Genomic DNA, 17,583 nt, shown 5'->3' with positions numbered 1-17,583 from the left:
TTAATATCTTTTTAGATTTTAGAATGTTTTTTGTGTACAGATTCAAGATAGTGCACTTCCTGCAAAATAAGTTTTTTTTTTTTCCAGCTGGAATTATCTCTGGTTGCAATAAGTCTCGATAGCAGAGTTGACCATTACATAATTGTTTAGAATGAATATTTTTCTCTTTCTCTATTTCATATCTTTAGGGTATTCAGTTAACTCCTAGACGATGGCTAAACCTGCAAGAATACCAGAGTAAGAAATTGATGGCTGATCATGGGGTCACAGTTCAGAAATTCTTCGTGGCTGACACTGCAAATGATGCTATTGAGGCTGCTAAAAGATTACGTAAGTTGACTAATCATAGAATTAAGCCCTCATTGGCTATTAACCAGCCTGAAAATTAATTTACGCTGCAGTAAATAAGTATGCATAGTTACTGTGATCTTCAAAGCTGGAGCACTTTTTATTCTGGAGAATAGAAATGTGTGAAGAAAATGAACATGTGTTCATTTTTGGATTTTTAACCCTTACAGTCCAGATATTCCGAATGGTTACAGTAAAGGTATTATTATGTAACTGTTCCAATGGCTTTCCAGGATTTAATTTAATTCCTTTGAAACAATTTTTATAGTAATGTCAAGCGTAGGAAATCAGGATTCCAAGCAGTTCAAATGAATTTATAGGTTTATTGTAAGCTTAAGCTCTCTACAAGCCATGGTGGCGCAGTGGCTAGAGTGCAGTACTGCAGGCTACTTCTGCTGCCTGCCGGCTGCCTGCAATTTGACAGTTCAAATCTCACCAGGCTCAAGGTTGACTCAACCTTCCATCTTTCCAAGATGGGTAAAATGAGGACCCAAATTGTTGGGGGCAACAGGCTGACTCTGTAAACCACTTAGAGAGGGCTGTAAGGCACTGTGAAGCGGTATATAAGTCTAAGTGCTATTGCTATTGCTACAACAATCTGAACTACTAATGGTCAAAGGGAGTTGGCAGTAGATAAGAGTCAATGGGATTCAAGGTGGGCTGGACTTAGATCCATTGTGGGTGCGAAGGGACTCGAGATTTACGATGCATTTGACCACTCCCTTGGGCTCATCATGGTGATCTCCTATAAGTAAACATGGATAGCGAGCACTGATAGAATTGTAACCAAAATGGAAGATAACACTATATCTGGGAGAACTGAGAAATTTGCAGAAGTCCTTTAATTCCAGCAGGTATAAACGCAGTGAGAAAAAAAATAATGCAAAAAATATTTTGAATAAAAGATACTATAAGGGACTAACCAACACAAAAATATTATAATGAATGTATAATTTAATTTATGTATATGATGTGATTTGTATAGCTACCTATCTCACACAAGTGACTCTGGGTGGCTGACAAGGATTGAAGCACAATCAAACCCACAAAATGTAACCCTAGGCCTCTGAGGATAAACAATAACCCTAGTCTCAGAAAAGGCCTACTGATAACAGCAGAGTTTATTTACCCACCTGTTCCAAAGGTCTGGAGAAATAGGTAAATCTTCAATGCCTTGCAAAAAAGCTAATAGGAATGGAGCCACCTGAATCTCCAGGAGATGCTGTTTCACAGGGTAGGTCTTGCCACCAAGAAGGCTTGACTCCAAGATCTGAAAAGATGACATTGTCCAATAGATGGGAGCTGGAGCATGCCACCTCTGCTAATCTGGTGGGGTGAGCAGAAACAATAGAAGAAACAATAGAAGAAACATAAGTACCTTGGTCCTGTGCCCTGGAGGCTTTATAGGTGATGACCAGCATCTTGAATTGCACCTGGAATCTTAAACTGGGAATCAGTGCAACTCACAGAGCAGCAAAGTTGTATGAATATAACAAGAAACACTCTAAACTGCTTGCGCGACTGCATTCTGCGCCAGCTGCAGCCTGTGAATGTTCTTCAAAAGCCAGCCCTATTGTGAAGTTCAGTATAGTAATCCAGCTAGGAGCTGATCAGTATTCAATCAGTATTCAGTATTTTTAAACATCCACATCTGTAAATACACTCATACGTATTATTTAATACACCTGCTTGTGCAAACACAAATACTCACAAATTGTCCAGGGAAGAACAACATCAAAAAGCAACTACAATGGAGGAGGTTAAATCACTTCTCCCATGTGATTGTCTGAGTCAAACTGCTTATTTTAAAGTAAAAATCAAAGAGTCAGCTATACCATTTGCATTTAATGCAATGTAGTTTGACACGTTACGCGTGCTTAACTGTGAGAAATAGATAGTCTAAATTAGTGGTCTGGGTTCTCATATACAAACTTGCTCTTCCGTATCTGAAAGTTGTTTTACTAGTCATTCTTCAAATTACAGTGATAAAAGGTAGAATAATATCATATGTGCCACTTCAGCAGATTAAATGAGAATGCTCTTGTGTGAGGCTCTGAACCTTACATGTTTAATCTCTTCCTTTTCTTCTCTCATCAGTTCCCTTTAATGACTGCTGAGCTCAGAAAAGCTCTTGTAGCGAACCCACTGATTGCTTTCAACTTGAGATATGATACGACTTAATAAGTAACAGAGTTATAAATAGGACAGCAATCATATATACCTATTATAGTAAAAAAAAAAAAAGGGTAAATCTGTGGATTGAGTAATGTTCCTACAGCCTGACATTTCATGGTTTATTAATGATATTGTCATTGATTATGGTTATGATTACAAGAGGGAGCAAACACACACACACACACTAACTATACATGTTGCTTTAGAGAAAAAAGAAGTAGGGAATATATGGCGCATAATGATCTGAAGAACTTCAATGTGGAATATGCAGCAGTTCACACAAGGGATAGGTGAGCACAGTTTTGACCTCTCTGTCTTTTCTAGATCATACCTTCATCATTTCCCCATTACTTGTTCTGCTTTCATGGGGTAGTTGGGGCTGCGGCTAAGGCAGGGTGGAGGTGGGCAAGCTTTTCTTTCAAGATCTCTACAGTGGGCTTCAAAAATTTTAGCAAGGGGTTCTCTGCCCAATTGCTGGGTGGGCGTGGCCATGGTGGGTGTGGCCTAATCGACCTTTTGCACCACGGTGGAGGGGGTGTTTTTCCCCTCCCCGGGCTCTGGAGGCTTTCCTCAAGCCTCCAGGAGGGCAAAAACATCCTCTCCAGGCTCCAGAGGCCCTCTGCAGCCCTTCCAAACTTCTGGTAGGCCCGTTTTTTGCCCTCCCCTAGCTGCCGTGCGCGGCCTACACTTACCTGCATCCAAAACGGGCCATCAGGAGACTCCTGGGAGGGGAGGGGGGGGCCAGCCAGGAGTGAGATTTGGGGGTTCTCCGAACTGCACAAAAACTTAGCTAGAGGTTCTCCCAAACCCCTAGAAAGCCCACCCCTGTCTACAGGTAATCCTCACCCACAGTTGGGATAGGACAGAAACTTCTGTCGCTAAGCAAAGTGGTCATTAAGTGAGTTGCACCCAATTTTATGAATTTTTTAGCCACGATGGTTAAGCAAATCTGTCTTCCCCTGACTTGCTTGTCAGAAGGCCCTTGGGAAGGTTGCAAATGGTGATCATGTGACCCTGGAACTCTGCAACCAATGTAAATACATGCTGGTTACCAAGGACCCAAATTTTGATCATATGACAATGGGGTTGCTGTAACCAGTGCAATGGCTGGACACTTTATTTAATGAATCAACATATTTTTTATATCTTATTTCGAAAAGTGACTTATAACCAGTCTTTGCACTTTTTGAAAACAGTGCATATTCTTCATATTCTGTGTGTATACACTTGCTCGGTCTTGTAGTCAACACCATAATCAATGACAATATCATTAATAAACCATGAAATGTCAAATGTTGCCACTTCGAACAGTCATTAAACAAATGGTCCTAAATTAAAGACTACTGATATTCCACTCATAACTATTAACTTTCAAGCCAAAGTTAGTAAATCATACGAAAGCAAAAATAAATGTGCTAATTCATTGATTGAATTGAACCATTTCATATATTTCATTTCTGAATGCACATCCCCTGTGAGGTTATTGTTCATATCATTTAACATAATCGAATACACAATAGATTAATTGTTTAGCCTTCTTCATTTTTACTGTAAAGATAGATAAAGGAGGTAATGGCTAGGTGCCTTATTTGACTTAAGGTATTCTTTAGCAGAGTTCAGTTGAATTGATGGAATAAAGTTTAAAACTTACTCTGAAGTGCGTATTTCAAAATTGTTAAACTGTGGTCTACTTAATCCATTGAATCTTATTTCTAAAAAGTTGGTATCCTCATTATTTGTCCCACTGTAGTTATATGAGTAAATACAGTGTTATTGCAAATAACAGCCACCACTGCTCTTCCTCAACCCTTGAATTTTGAATGAAATTTGATGTATTCTGTCTTATATATGTTACAAAGTCATCTGGATTGTACTTGCAAAAAGCTATCAGTGTAGCTCACAAATTCTAGCTTCAGGAAGTGAACAGAGGCAAATTCTAAAGTAAAGAAGGCATAGAAAAGTAAAATAAAGAACTCACAGAAATTGAATGTTAACAATATTCGTGAGTACTGTAGAAAGAAATGAAAAGAAATATTTAGGATTTTAAAGTTGATCTTTATAATATTAAGAGAGGAGTTATCAACTCTCAGGATGAAGTGCTGGATATTAACTACAATACCACTGCAGATATATACTTTGTTGAATAGTGTTCAATATATTCAATATAGTTCGCACACGCAAATCACTATTATATACATAGTTCAGTGAGTATCTTCCAAAATCAAACCTGGAATTAACTGAAAGGATGGCAGTGTTTGCATACTGTAGCCCCAAATGAGTTTTTTCCCCATCAAATTAACTTTATTTATTTTTAATAAACATATCTAATACTCATCCCTCCTCCTATTTTCCCCACAACAACCTGTGAGGTGAATTGGGCTGAGAGAAAGGGAATGGCCCAAAGTCACTCAGCCAGCTTTCATGCTTAAGGCAGGACTAGAATTCACTGTCTCCTGATTTCTAGCCTGATGCCTTAAAGCCAGTCAATAGATAAAATATATTTACACTCACAAAACCTTTCCAAATCATCACCCTATGGCAAGCTTTGCATTATTTATGCCCTGTATCTTGTCATCATCTTTTTCCTGTAGTGCTTTTACTCCTGACAATAAAGACTTCAGGAGCCTTTGTTAGTTCAGATGAGTAAAAGTGTCACATTGTCACTGGATCTGGAGAAGTTTCCTTCAGGTATATGGTTTACAGTCTTTTCAGTTGAAAAGATGTGGTGTGTATTCTGGTTTTATCTTTATTCTTGAATGTTCATGCTCCTCTCATGTTTTAATGTTTCCTTTTCTCCAAATCTTTATTTCTATTGTATTCTTATCAGGCCCAGTCTTTATCTTCTCATGTTGGTTTAGTCACACAACTGTAAAATGGTTCTGTTGAGAACTTCTATCTGTTTACTGGATAATAATTGGGTAGTACTTAAATAATAATAATGACACTTTAGATAGTAACTGAAGTCGGGGACAGATTTATCCTGATACGTTTAATAGATTTCTTAATTAATGGTTTCCCTCGAAATACCGAAAAGTCACTAAAAGTATAAAGGGGGAAAGAAATAAAATTGTTTATAAATAACTTTAACAGGACTATTTATTGTTTTTTCATCAGATGAAGCATAACAGATGTCTAGAAAATTACAGTAAAGTTCATGTTATTAAAACTTGTCTTCAAAGGGTGTTTAGTAAAAGATTGAACTCAGAGGATCCTTTGGTTTAAACAATTCTCTGATGAAGTTAATGTACAAAAAGTATTGCTGATGAATCAACATTAAGTGATGTTATGTTCCAAGTCAAGAGGCTACAAAAAAAATGATATACTGTCTTGAAAGTTATCCATTATGGTTGCTGTTCTTAATGACACAAAATTCAGAAAAAAAACAGGAAACGTACATTTTTGTATCTAATTTTAATGTGGAATAATAAATCAGGATATTTGAGGACCTACTTCTGAAAGTGTTCTGTGAACAATCAGAATCAATTGTGAACATTGTCATGGACCTTATTGTTAGATATGAGACAAAGAGAGAAAACAGATGGGAACGAATGCGGCAATCTAAAAATATCAGTGTCAATTATCAGTTTATGTTCCACTGAATCTGAATAAACACAACAACATTTGTTAGTTGAATATGCTTTCAGAATTGCTAAGTTTGGGTAGCTGTTTTCTGCAAACAGAACAAGATCCGTTTTTCACTTCATCTTGCTGACCTCAGCCTTTTGTTTGGCTAGGCCTGCTTTCAGATATTTTCTTGCGGCATGGAAACATATTTCAAATTCTCTTTTTCCTAGTCTTTCTTCTTGAATTTTATATCTCCTTCACTTCTCGTTGATCCTGGCTCCAGTGGTCAGGATTGGGTAATGCCACGATCCAGTTATCGATTGAGTCTGCATAGCTGAGAAGCTCCTCCCCTTTGCCTTGTTTCCCAGCTTTCTGACTCAATCCAGTTGAGAAAGGCACGTTTGAGCCTCGCTCTGGCAAAAGTTTCCCTTTTGCCACCAGATTTCATCTCCAGCTCCCAATTCCTTGGTTGAGCTCCCAGCGCGAAGGAGTTCGTACCCGAGACCGCTGGAGGCCAAATTTTGGCTCGTGAGGACTGCAGGTTCCCGGCTGGTTGAGCCTGGTCCTCACATTTGCGTGGAGGGCTAAAACCCTCAACCGCTGCAACACTACGTTGCTAAAGCCTCTTGCCTGGCCAGGCTGAGGTATTGGAGCTAGCTGTCGGGGATCCGATAGCCTAGAAGCCGCTGCTGTTGGAGGCATCGGAGCCGCTTCGGAAGCAGACCACGAGGTCGGAAAGGCTTGATTGACATCGGAGTGGTACGAGCGGCTTTATCGAGGCAGCGCAGTGGTGGAGCAGCTGTAGTCTGCAGTTCCAGCTCCACGGGTGGATCAGCTTGCCTGATCATCTCCCAGACGCCCGGATTCTGGTTAGTAGCGTGAGGGGGGAATGTCCCCTTTTAACGGGTAGCCGTTACCTCCGGTGGCCATTACTGACTCCCGGTGGCCATTTTGCATTCCCGGTGGCCATTTTAGAGTCCCATCGGCCATTTTGGGACGGCCTCGTGGCGAATTAGAGGCCTTTTAAGGGCAATAGGCTTGCTTTAACTATCTGCGTTGCCCTTCCTTTACAGCTCCCCCTCGGAGGCCTGTTACTCCCCTTAGGAGACTTGCAAGAGAATTCAAATGGCGTCTCAAAGGCCTTCCAGGGCATCCAAACACGCTTTACAGCAGGAGGAATCACGATCCTCTGACCCTGTTCCTGCCAAGAAAAGCAGAAAGACCCATCATACTACCAGAGGGTCCAAGCCTTCCCAATCTGCTGCTTTATCTAAGGAAGAGCTTAAACGCCACAAAGCAATTGAAAAGGCCATCCAGAAGGCCATCCAGGCAGCATCTTTGCAGGAGAAGGTCTCCCTCAGCCCCCAACCTTCTACTGTTGTGGTTCCATCATCAAGCACTGTATCTGCCCCTGTGCCTCCATCCTCAGGCCCAGTAGCTACTGACCCTCCTGTCCAGCATGGGGGGGGGGTGTGATAATCCGGGTCAGGTTCCATCCCCTACCTTATCTCCTGATAGGGACATTCTCTTAACTGAAGGTCTGAAGGAAGTTAATGTGGCATTATTTGGGCCCCAATCTGAGGCTTCTCCTGCCAATCTGTTTCCCAGGAAAATCCTGTCCAGGTGTCCGCTCCTTTGGCTCCCCCTCCTCTGGCTTCTGAGACTCAGATCTCCGCAGATCTCACCTCTTTTATCCGAGAAGCCATTAAAATGGGTGTTAGGGAAGAACTGCAAAGGACCTCCTCGTGGGTGTCCAGCCATTCTTTCTCCCAGGTGGATGTCGAAGGTTCCATTATCTCTGCTGTGGATGCAGCTCCTCAGGGTTCTGGGTCTCTAGCCCATGCAGAGTCGCCTGAGGCTTCTGATAGGGAATCCTTAGCCGCTCCTGATCCTCTGGATCAAGATTTGTCGGATGACGAAGATTTGGGCCCGGACCAACCAGCATTTGTGGGACTCTTTAAGCCCCAGCTGTTTCGTTCCCTGCTCCACAAGGCCAAGGCCATTACAGGTTTGGGCTCTTCTCATACCTCAACTGTTAATGTGGGGGACGGTCCTTCCTCTTCCATACCTGTCTTTGAGGAACCTGCCATTGAATCTGAAGAAATCCCTGGCCCTAAGATATTTCGGGATGTGCTGCAACGCCGGGCGGCTCCGGCTTCGGGCCCCAGCCCCAATGCTACAGATAGACGTATATATAATTTGGCACCTGAACTGTCTTCTCTCCTGCAGGTCCCTTCAGTAGATCAGCCTGTGGCGGAATTGTCAGCCCCTACTAATTTGACGGGGGCCCCTGAGGAAGGTCTACGCCCGGAAGATAGGCGCCTGAAACATTCCCTTGTTAGATCTCACCAGGCTACTGCCTGGTCGGTCAAGACTTCCTTGGCTGCCTCCTTTTTTAACCGGGCCTCCATTTTATGGCTCCGCGAACTCCAGGCTAGGCTCCCTGTCTCCGACTTGAGGGCCCAACAGGACATAAGCAAAATTATTGTGGCCCTAGACTTTTCAGCGGATGCCACTTTAAATTCCTCTCGCTTCGCTGCTAAGGCCATTGGTTCCTCTATAGCTGCCCGACGCTTGCTCTGGCTTCGTCAGTGGCAAGCCGATGCCAAATCAAAATGGCGTCTAGCCTCTTCCCCCTTTGAGGGTCCCAAGCTCTTTGGAGCTTCCCTGGAACCTCTCCTAGTGGAGTCTAAGGACAAACGCCGTATCCTACCCAACTTGTCACGGCGTTCTGACTTCAGGTCTCAATCTAATTTCCGTCCATTCAGGTCTTCAGATGGGGGTTTCTCGGGGAGCCGTCGCCAACGGTTTCCCCCGCCTAGGCAGTTTTGAACCCAGGAACGACAAGGTCCTTCTCCTAGAGGTCAATCCAGACGGCCCTTTCGAGGGAGCAGGGGGCGTGGGTTCCGTAGGTCGCGCTGACGGCTTGGTCCAGCTTCCCATTGGAGGCCGCCTGGCGTCCTTCGCCAGCCAGTGGGCAGCTACCTCGTCGGACGCCTGGGTCAGGGAGACTATCAGTTCTGGCCTCTCTCTAGAATTTCTCTCCACCCCTCCAGACAGATTTCTTCGCTGTCCCCTCTCGCGGAACAGTTCCTCCCGGCTCTTGGTGGCATCGGCCATTCATCACCTTCTAGTCATTCGGGTCATCGAGCCGGTGCCCCAGGAGCAGCACGGACATGGCTTCTATTCACGCTTGTTCGTTATTCGGAAGTCTTCAGGGGGGTGGAGAGCAATTCTGGACCTCAAGTCCCTGAACTGCCGGATAGTGTACCGGCGGTTCAAAATGCAGTCCCTCCAGACCATCTTGGAGGGCATCAGGGTGGGAGATTACCTCACGTCAATAGACCTGACGGAGGCGTATCTCCATATCCCTATCCTCCCTGCTCACCGCAGGTTCCTCCGATTCTGCTTCTTGAACAATCATTACCAGTACAGGGCTCTCCCATTCGGCCTGTCATCGGCCCCCCGGGTATTTACGAAATTGATGGCTGCCATCGCGGGCCACCTCAGAGCCCTACCCATCCGGATGCAGTTCTACCTGGACGACCTTCTGGTCCAGTCGGTCTCGGAGCAGTTGGCACATCAAGATCTCTCAACAACACTCCGAGTCCTAGAAAGCCATGGATTCTCTATCAATCGGACCAAGAGCCATCTGTCCCGATTACACGTCTCCAGCATCTGGGTGCTGTCATCGACACGAGACAATGCAAGGTCTATCTATACCAGGATCGCCTGTCCAGCCTGCGGTCCCTGGTCAGGTCAGTGAAGGCAGGGAGGGGCTCCTCCCTGGCGTCGCTCTCCCAACTCCTGAGAAAGTCCCCTGGGCCCGGCTCCACTGTACAGTCCCCTGGGCCCGGCTCCACTGCAGGCATCTGCAGTGCTTCCTCCTCCCTTTTCAGAAACAGCGGCTGGGGTCCTCCCACCGATTTGTCCATCTTCCACCCAAAGTTCTCAGATCCCTTGATTGGTGGAGCTCGGGGGCCCTTCGTCAGGGAAGGGAGTTCAGGGAGCCTCAGTGTCTGATCCTGACGACAGATGCCAGCCTCCACGGCTGGGGAGCCCACCTTTCCTCTTCCCTCGCTCAAGGTCGCTGGACTCGGGCGGATTTAGAGCACAACATAAACTGGTTGGAGCTCCAGGCCATCCACCTTCGAGTCTTTGCCCACAAGGTACAGGACAGGCATGTCCTGGTCAGGATGGACAATGTGGCTGCCAAGGCACACGTGAACCGCCTAGGAGGGACCCGCTCTCGGCACCTCATGGAGGAGGCCAAGAGATTGGGTGCCTGGGTGGAGACCCACCTCAGATCTTTGAGTGCAGCACACATCTCGGGGGTGGAGAACTCTCAGGCGGATTGGCTAAGCAGAGCCACAGTGGACCCCGGGGAGTGGGCCCTGGACCCTGCCCTCTTCGGGGAGATCACATCTCGGATGGGAGTTCCGGTCCTGGACCTTTTCACCACGCGGAACAATCGTCAGACCCGGAGGTTCTTCTCACGGTTTCCGGAACCAGGAGCGGAGGCTGTGGACGCTCTGCACAGCGACTGGCCTCCTGGCCTCCTGTACGCCTTCCCACCGCTCCCCATTATTGCCAAGGTCATCAGGAAGATGCTACAGAAGAAAGCGGAACTGCTGCTCATCGCCCCCCATTGGCCTCGCCGGCCTTGGTTCGCGGACCTGAAGGCTCTCTCGGTTCGGCCTCCATGGCATCTCCCTCCGGACAGGATCATCCTTCGTCAGGGGTCTCTTCTTCATCCGGACGCAGGATGGCTACAACTAACCGCCTGGCAATTGAGCGGCGTCTGCTGAGCTCCCATCGTCTTCCGCCCAGTGTCGTCGCTACCATTCAGGCAGCACGTAGACCTTCAACCACTCGCATCTACGACTCCACGTGGAGGACGTTTTCGTCTTGGTGCGACAGAAATTCCATTGTCTCTACAGCAGCCTCTACGGAGCAGGTGCTCATCTACCTTCAGGACCATCTCGACGCAGGTTTGGCCCCCAACACACTCCGCAGGCAAGTAGCGGCTCTTTCCTCTATCCTTTGCTGTGGATCACGGGGATCTCTCTCCTCCCGTCCACTTATTCGACAATTTCTCAGAGGGGCCTCCAACCTTCGCCCAGCTCCCCTTCATTGATATCCCACTTGGGATCTACCCCGGGTTCTAGACGCACTTACTAGAGCCCCGTTTGAGCCCCTTAGGGAGGTTAGTTTGTGGTTCCTCTCATATAAGGTGGCCTTCCTCCTGGCCATTACATCGGCCAGGAGGGTCTCCGACTTGGCTGCCCTTTCAGCTCGGGATGACCTATGTATCTTCCATCCTGACAGGGTGGTTCTCAGATTAGACCCTACCTTTCTCCCTAAGATCAATTCCCCTTACCATAGGGCTCTGGAATTAGTCCTTCCCGACTTCTGCCCCAATCCTTCCCACGCACTCGAATGGGCATGGCACACCCTGGACGTCAGGCGGGCCCTACGCATTTACCTGCGACGGACCTCTTCTCTACGCCAGACGGAAGCCCTCCTGGTTTCCTTTCAGCCATCTTCCCTGGGCAGGAAGGTTTCAGCAGCCACTCTGGGGCGTTGGATTCGGGCTACCATCGCCAAGGCATACGAGGTCCACTCCCTCCCGGTGCCTCGCCATATCATGGCTCACTCTACGCGTAGTGCAGCCACCTCGGTGGCATGGGCCACTCAGGCGTCCTTAGAGGAGGTCTCTAGGGCCGCCGCCTGGGCGTCTCCCACTCCCTTTATTAGACACTATCGTCTCGATCAGTTCACCTCTGCTGAGGCAGCCTTCGGGCGCAGGATGCTCCAACAGGTTCATCTGGGAACTTCCCCTCCGGCTCGGGCGGGTCCCTCCCTATAGGGTTCTGCTTGGGCATGTCCCAATCCTGACCACTGGAGCCAGGATCAACGAGAATGGGCGTTGACTTACCTGAACGCCTCTTCTGGTTGATCTGGATCCAGTGGTCAGCCCCACCCTGTTTGGGCCCTCGCTGGTGGGGAAGGTTCTGTGGATCTCTCTTTCTCTTTATCTTACAGCTCAAAGTGCCTGTCTGCGTTGTCGTCTTTCATCAGAAAGCTGGGAAGCAAGGCAAAGGGGAGGCGCTTCTCAGCTATGCAGACTCAATCAATAACTGGATCGTGGCATTACCCAATCCTGACCACTGGATCCAGATCAACCAGAAGAGGCGTTCAGGTAAGTCAACGCCCATTCTTTGTGAGTCAAAGAGAACTTTTAGAGTTTTTCAGGAAAAAAAAGACAAAGACTAACACACTTTCAATGAAGAAAACAACAATTAAAAACAATAATCAGCACAAAGACAAATTTACAAAAAGGGGGGGGGCTGACAGGCCCTCTTTGTAGAAGTATGCAGATTATTACAGCAGCAAGATATTTGATTGGCTATAGCACATCTCATCTGTCCATATGAGGTCATAAGATAATTAGGGCATATGAGATGCCCTATGAGATCATAGGGGGCTTGAAAGAAAGAACTCAGTTCGTCTCTAGGGAATGCTATATATCTTATCCCTGTTTTCCAAACTTCTCTTTGCCTAGTATTTTTCCCAAGTCTATCAGCATGTCTTGACCTTCTAAATATTTTATGGCTTAACTGACAGTTTAGTTTCCCTGGGAACTTGTATTTGGGGAGAGGTTAATTTTACTTGCCTAATATTTTCATGTTTAGTTGAGGGTTGATTTATTGCTAAGTTAGCCCTTTATTTTCTTTGGGAAGATATTATAGTGTTAGGGCAGCGGTCCCCAACCTTTCCAGCTTTGCAGCCTGGTGGGGGGAGGGGAAAGGGGAACTGGCCTGTGTGCAAGCCACAGGTGCACATGTCCACCAGCCAGGCAGTCCGTGGCCCCCAGTAGTGGGCCGTGGCATGAGGATTGGAGATCCCTACATTAGGGATATTTTTCCCAAAATTCCACTTCAACTGCAAATGTTACCCTTCATTTGCAAACATAGATGCAATTATGCATTGAGCTGGGCTGAAAATGTATGGAGTTGTAAGTTTGTAAGTAAAAGAGGAGACATTCTTTTTGTGCTTCCCCAAAAAGTAGTCCCTATGTAATGAAAACATTTTTTTACTATCAGTCTGGAACTCTCTGAACTTTGGACGAAGCCCTTGCCAATCCAAGAGTAGAGCTGCTAAACTTTGTTGCTTTGGCTGCTCATATTGCTGGATTTATAATCCCCTTAAAGTAGTAATCAAAGACATGTTAAATGTTTCAACCAAAAGCATTCAAATTCCTGACTGTGATCAGAGTATAGTCCAATTTTGCTTTGCCAAAGGAGAGATTGCTCTCCATGTTTTTCTAGGGGAATATAATGGAGTGTGAAGTAGGAGGAAGAGCCATAGACTAAACATCGATCGAATAAGAGACAGCTGAGCTCACAGAAGGAATGGGGAAGTGGCAAAGATCTCATAAGGGACCCTCTCTAGTTCCTTGGACTGTAAGGTGGGGAGGATATACTTTCTGAGATGCAAGAGTCTATGAGTGTAGTCATACAATAGAGATACAGATAGTATTTCTGGAAGTGCTTTGTGCTTAGACTACTTTACAAGGCTGAAAAGAAGAGAGACTGCATCATTTTCTCTCTGTTGCATTGCAGTACAGGTCATAGCCATTAAACAGCCAACTTTAATAGAGGTGACCTGCAGTGCCATGTTATTCATCTTCACCTCAAGAAGAATTGTTTTTGTATCCCGCCAAAAGTGCATGCAAGCAGAGCATGATTTCTGTAGGAAGAGGCAAAAATCTCCTATTAGATCCCTCTAACCAGAAAGAGGGCTGAGAAAATATCTACAGACCCCTCAAAATCTGGATATAATCTCTTTCAACTTCTCCCCGCTAGAGAGCAATAGCACTTAGCAATAGCACTTAGACTTATATACCGCTTCACAGTGCTTTACAGCCCCCTCTAAGCGGTTTACAGAGTCAGCATTTTGCCACCAACAATCTGGGTCCTCATTTGGAAGGCTGAGTCAACCTTGAGCCTGGTGAGATTCGAACTGCCAAATTGTAGGCAGCTGGCAGTCAGCAGAAGTAGTCTGCAGTACTGCGTTCTAACCACTGAGCCACCATAGCTCTTGAGAGCATTGCATGCCAAGATAAAGATAGTTTTTCCCCATGCCATCACTTCACTGAACACTTAATTCCCACAGCACTGTCTCATTTCTCATCTTTTCTCATCTTCTAATCTTTCCTACTATCTTCTCCTATTGGTTTCTTATGATTTATCAATTGTTTGTAACTTTATGATATATGATACACTGTGAGCTTATGGACCAGAGAGAAATTATTTGTGCGTCTGATCACATTTGGCCAATAAAGAATATTCTATTCTATTCTATTCTATTCTATTCTATTCTATTCTATTCTATTCTATTCTATTCTATTCTATTCTATTCTATTCTAATTATTCTGAGGTTTTTTTCCCCAGAGTTATGCAGAATCGATATTGAATAAATGAAACCAACAGCCTTAATGATATCTGTGCCATAGGCAGCATTCCCAGTAAAAACCAGTTGTGGTCATTATTCACAAATTTAGGCCATTATGGTATCAGTTGAAGCAAAGCAAAATTTTTGAATTAATTTCATAGCCAGAAAACCCAACATTCTTCAAATCTTTAATTGCTGTTGTTCATACATTGGGGACAAACGGCCAATTCTTATTAAAAATAACAACAAAAAGTGTCCATTGCAAGGACTAAAATAGAAAAAACTATCCAAAATTGTGGCACCCTCTGGTATCAGGATTTGTGCATGGATCAAGACCTTGATTGATAGAGGATACAGTGCCCACATTCTATGTCCATTGTATCTGCATAGATTGAACAACATATTTCATTGAAGTAGGTGGAGAAACCCATCAGTCGAATCCCCAGACTTTCTTGAAAAGAAACCCTAATTCAACAAACTTCAACATGTTGGAGTGATTGTTTCATGGGTAAGCTTTTTGATAATGACTTTCATATTGCTTATTGATCAGTTGAAGCTAAGCTAAAGGCAGAAAGAGAAACTGGTAGGTAGATAAGAGTGCTTTCCTTTCCACCACATCCTCTAAATAATTAATCTTGGTAACTGTTAATTATCATTGACATACTGTTCTTCCCTAATATGGCTCATTTACCACCACTTTTGTTTTTGGACCTGGACCAGAAGGAAGAAGGTTTTTTCCCCCCATGCAATTAATACCGTGTTAATTCTCCATACCAACAAGGTTTTTTGAGGTAAAAGAATTTACATCTGCTTTGGTTTTCCTGAATATTTACACTATTACAAAGTGAATGTTTAACATACACTTTTTTCCTTTAACTAAGTTAAGAATGTAACGATAGTCTAGATTCTCTGATAGAGGTAATCCTTGACTTACAACAGTTAATTTAATGACTGTTCGAAGTGACAACAGCACTGCAAAAAGTGACATAACTATTTTTTACACTTAACGGCTATTGCAGTATCCCCATAGTCATGTGATCAAAATTCAAACACTTGGCAATTGACTCTTATTTTTGATGGTTGCTGTGTCTCAGTGTCATAAAATCACCTTTTGCAACCTTCCGCCAAGCAAAGTCAATGGGTATGCCAGATTCACTTAACAAGTGTGCTACTAACTTAACCATTGCAGTGTTTTCAATTTAACAACTATGGCAAGAAAGTCATAAAATGGGGCAAAACTCACTTTGCTAAGCGAGACATTTGTTAAATAGCAACAGAAATTTTGGGCTCAATTGTCAAGGACTACCTGTAAGATCAATATATTTCTTAACTAATTTTTTTAGATGTGGAACTAAAAGAGAGCATGATTTCTCTAATATCTAATAAATGTATAGAAGTTCAGTGATTGATTGGAGATAATCTCTCTTTCTCAGTCAAATTTACTTCACATTGGTCTTAAGAAAGCTACAGTAGGAATATGGCATACATTAGTAAAAGCTCCTGAAGAAAAGTCAGGGTGTAAATACACATACCGGTATAAATTAAATAAATAAGCAGGCAACCATGAAAATAAGGAACTAGGGAATTTGAGGAACTAAATATTCTTTTTCTTTGTAGCATTTTCCTGCAAGTGCAGGGTCTGTTTTTTGTCAGATCAACCAAGTGAATTGACTGACTGTCCAAAATCACACAGCTAGCTTTGATGCCTAAGGCAAGACTAGAACTCACAGTTTCCTGGTTTCTAGCCCGGCACCTTAACCACTAGACCAAACTGAAAGTGATTTAAAAGAACCCACCTAAACTTTTAGAAAGTTTCACTGAGGGAGCAAGTGAATTCTGCCTGCCACACACCTTTAGTTATTTTATAACCCTTCTTTGCCACTAAATGTCTTTGAAGCAAATAGATTTATAGTAATGTGAGTAATGGATAGGGGGCTAGCAAATCAAAATCTCATTTCAGATGTTTGACACTAATGTTGTGCTGAGTTACTGTTCCCTGAGTTGGATTTCTGAACAAATTACTAAAGTTGCCAGCTGGAAGTAGAAAAGGAGGCAAAAACACAAACCAAATATTGTTAGAAATGAGTGCTGAATTTCACTGTTAGCATATGTCATAAAACTCATTTTTTTCAATCTGGATAGGCTTAAAATCATCACCATCATCATAGAGTTCCTCTGATCTTTCTTTTTCTAGATAACACAGTACCTAATATACACACATGATAGAAATCCACATCCTACTGCATGAAGCACAAAGGAATCAAGTCTTATTTATTCCTGATTTTTTATGATGCATATTACTACTTTTCAGCAGTAATAGTACAAAATAACAGCCTGCGCAATTGAGAATATATTATAGGCTTCTATTTTTATTTTTATTTTTAAAAAGCAATAATACTTATATAAGGAGTACTTTTTTATGAATAATAGTATAACAGAAAAAAATTGAGATTGTTCCTAGTTCTTAGCTGGAGTCAGAATTAACCAGCTCCATTTTTTTCCATGCTGAACTTTTTACTTGTGATGCTCTCTGGGCCAAAAAATTGTATTGCAGTGGATGTATCTACTTTCAGTTGCATTCCGTGACTATTGGAACAGCCCAAGAGGTTGGGGAAGCTTAGTGATGATGCTGTACATGTCATGAAATCTGTTTTATTTTATTCTAGGACCTTAGTTTGAAGTTGAAGTTTATTAGATTTCTATACTGCCCTTCTCCCGAAGGACTCGGGGTGGTGTACAGCCATATTAAAACACATAGATTTATAAAATTTAAAACCAATTAAAATCAATATATAAAATTGGGCTGCAAATTAAAACATACATACACCCATAATAAAAATTGTATTAGTCCAGTCCAGCTTGCTGGAATAAGAGGGTCTTAAGTGTGCAGCGAAAAGTACGCAGGTCGGGGCTAAGACGGAGCTCTAGGGGCAGCTCATTCCAGAGGGCTGAGGGCTTAGAATTGCTGTTGTGATCTCTCCCCTTTCCTTGTAACAAAAACAACAATTTTAGGTGAGGTGAATGAGAGTAGCTGGCCTA

The 17,583-nt window shown here is 43.8% G+C and overlaps 1 protein-coding gene across 1 annotated transcript in view; it reads left to right on the top strand.

Annotated features, from left to right (window-relative positions):
• Positions 1 to 17,583, top strand: part of SUCLG2 (succinate-CoA ligase GDP-forming subunit beta) — a 269,256-nt gene that overhangs the window by 73,902 nt on the left and 177,771 nt on the right. The window contains exon 2 of the mRNA XM_070936853.1: positions 189 to 330. Within this exon, the coding sequence (XP_070792954.1) occupies positions 189 to 330 (142 nt within the window). The remainder of the gene's footprint in view (positions 1 to 188; positions 331 to 17,583) is intronic.

The sequence above is a fragment of the Pituophis catenifer genome, unplaced genomic scaffold (genome assembly GCF_029215685.1).
Source record: "Pituophis catenifer annectens isolate HBS135680 unplaced genomic scaffold, rPitCat1.0.hap2 SCAF_2, whole genome shotgun sequence".
Classification (NCBI taxonomy): domain Eukaryota; kingdom Metazoa; phylum Chordata; class Lepidosauria; order Squamata; family Colubridae; genus Pituophis; species Pituophis catenifer.
This window is presented reverse-complemented; position numbering and strand designations above follow the sequence as displayed.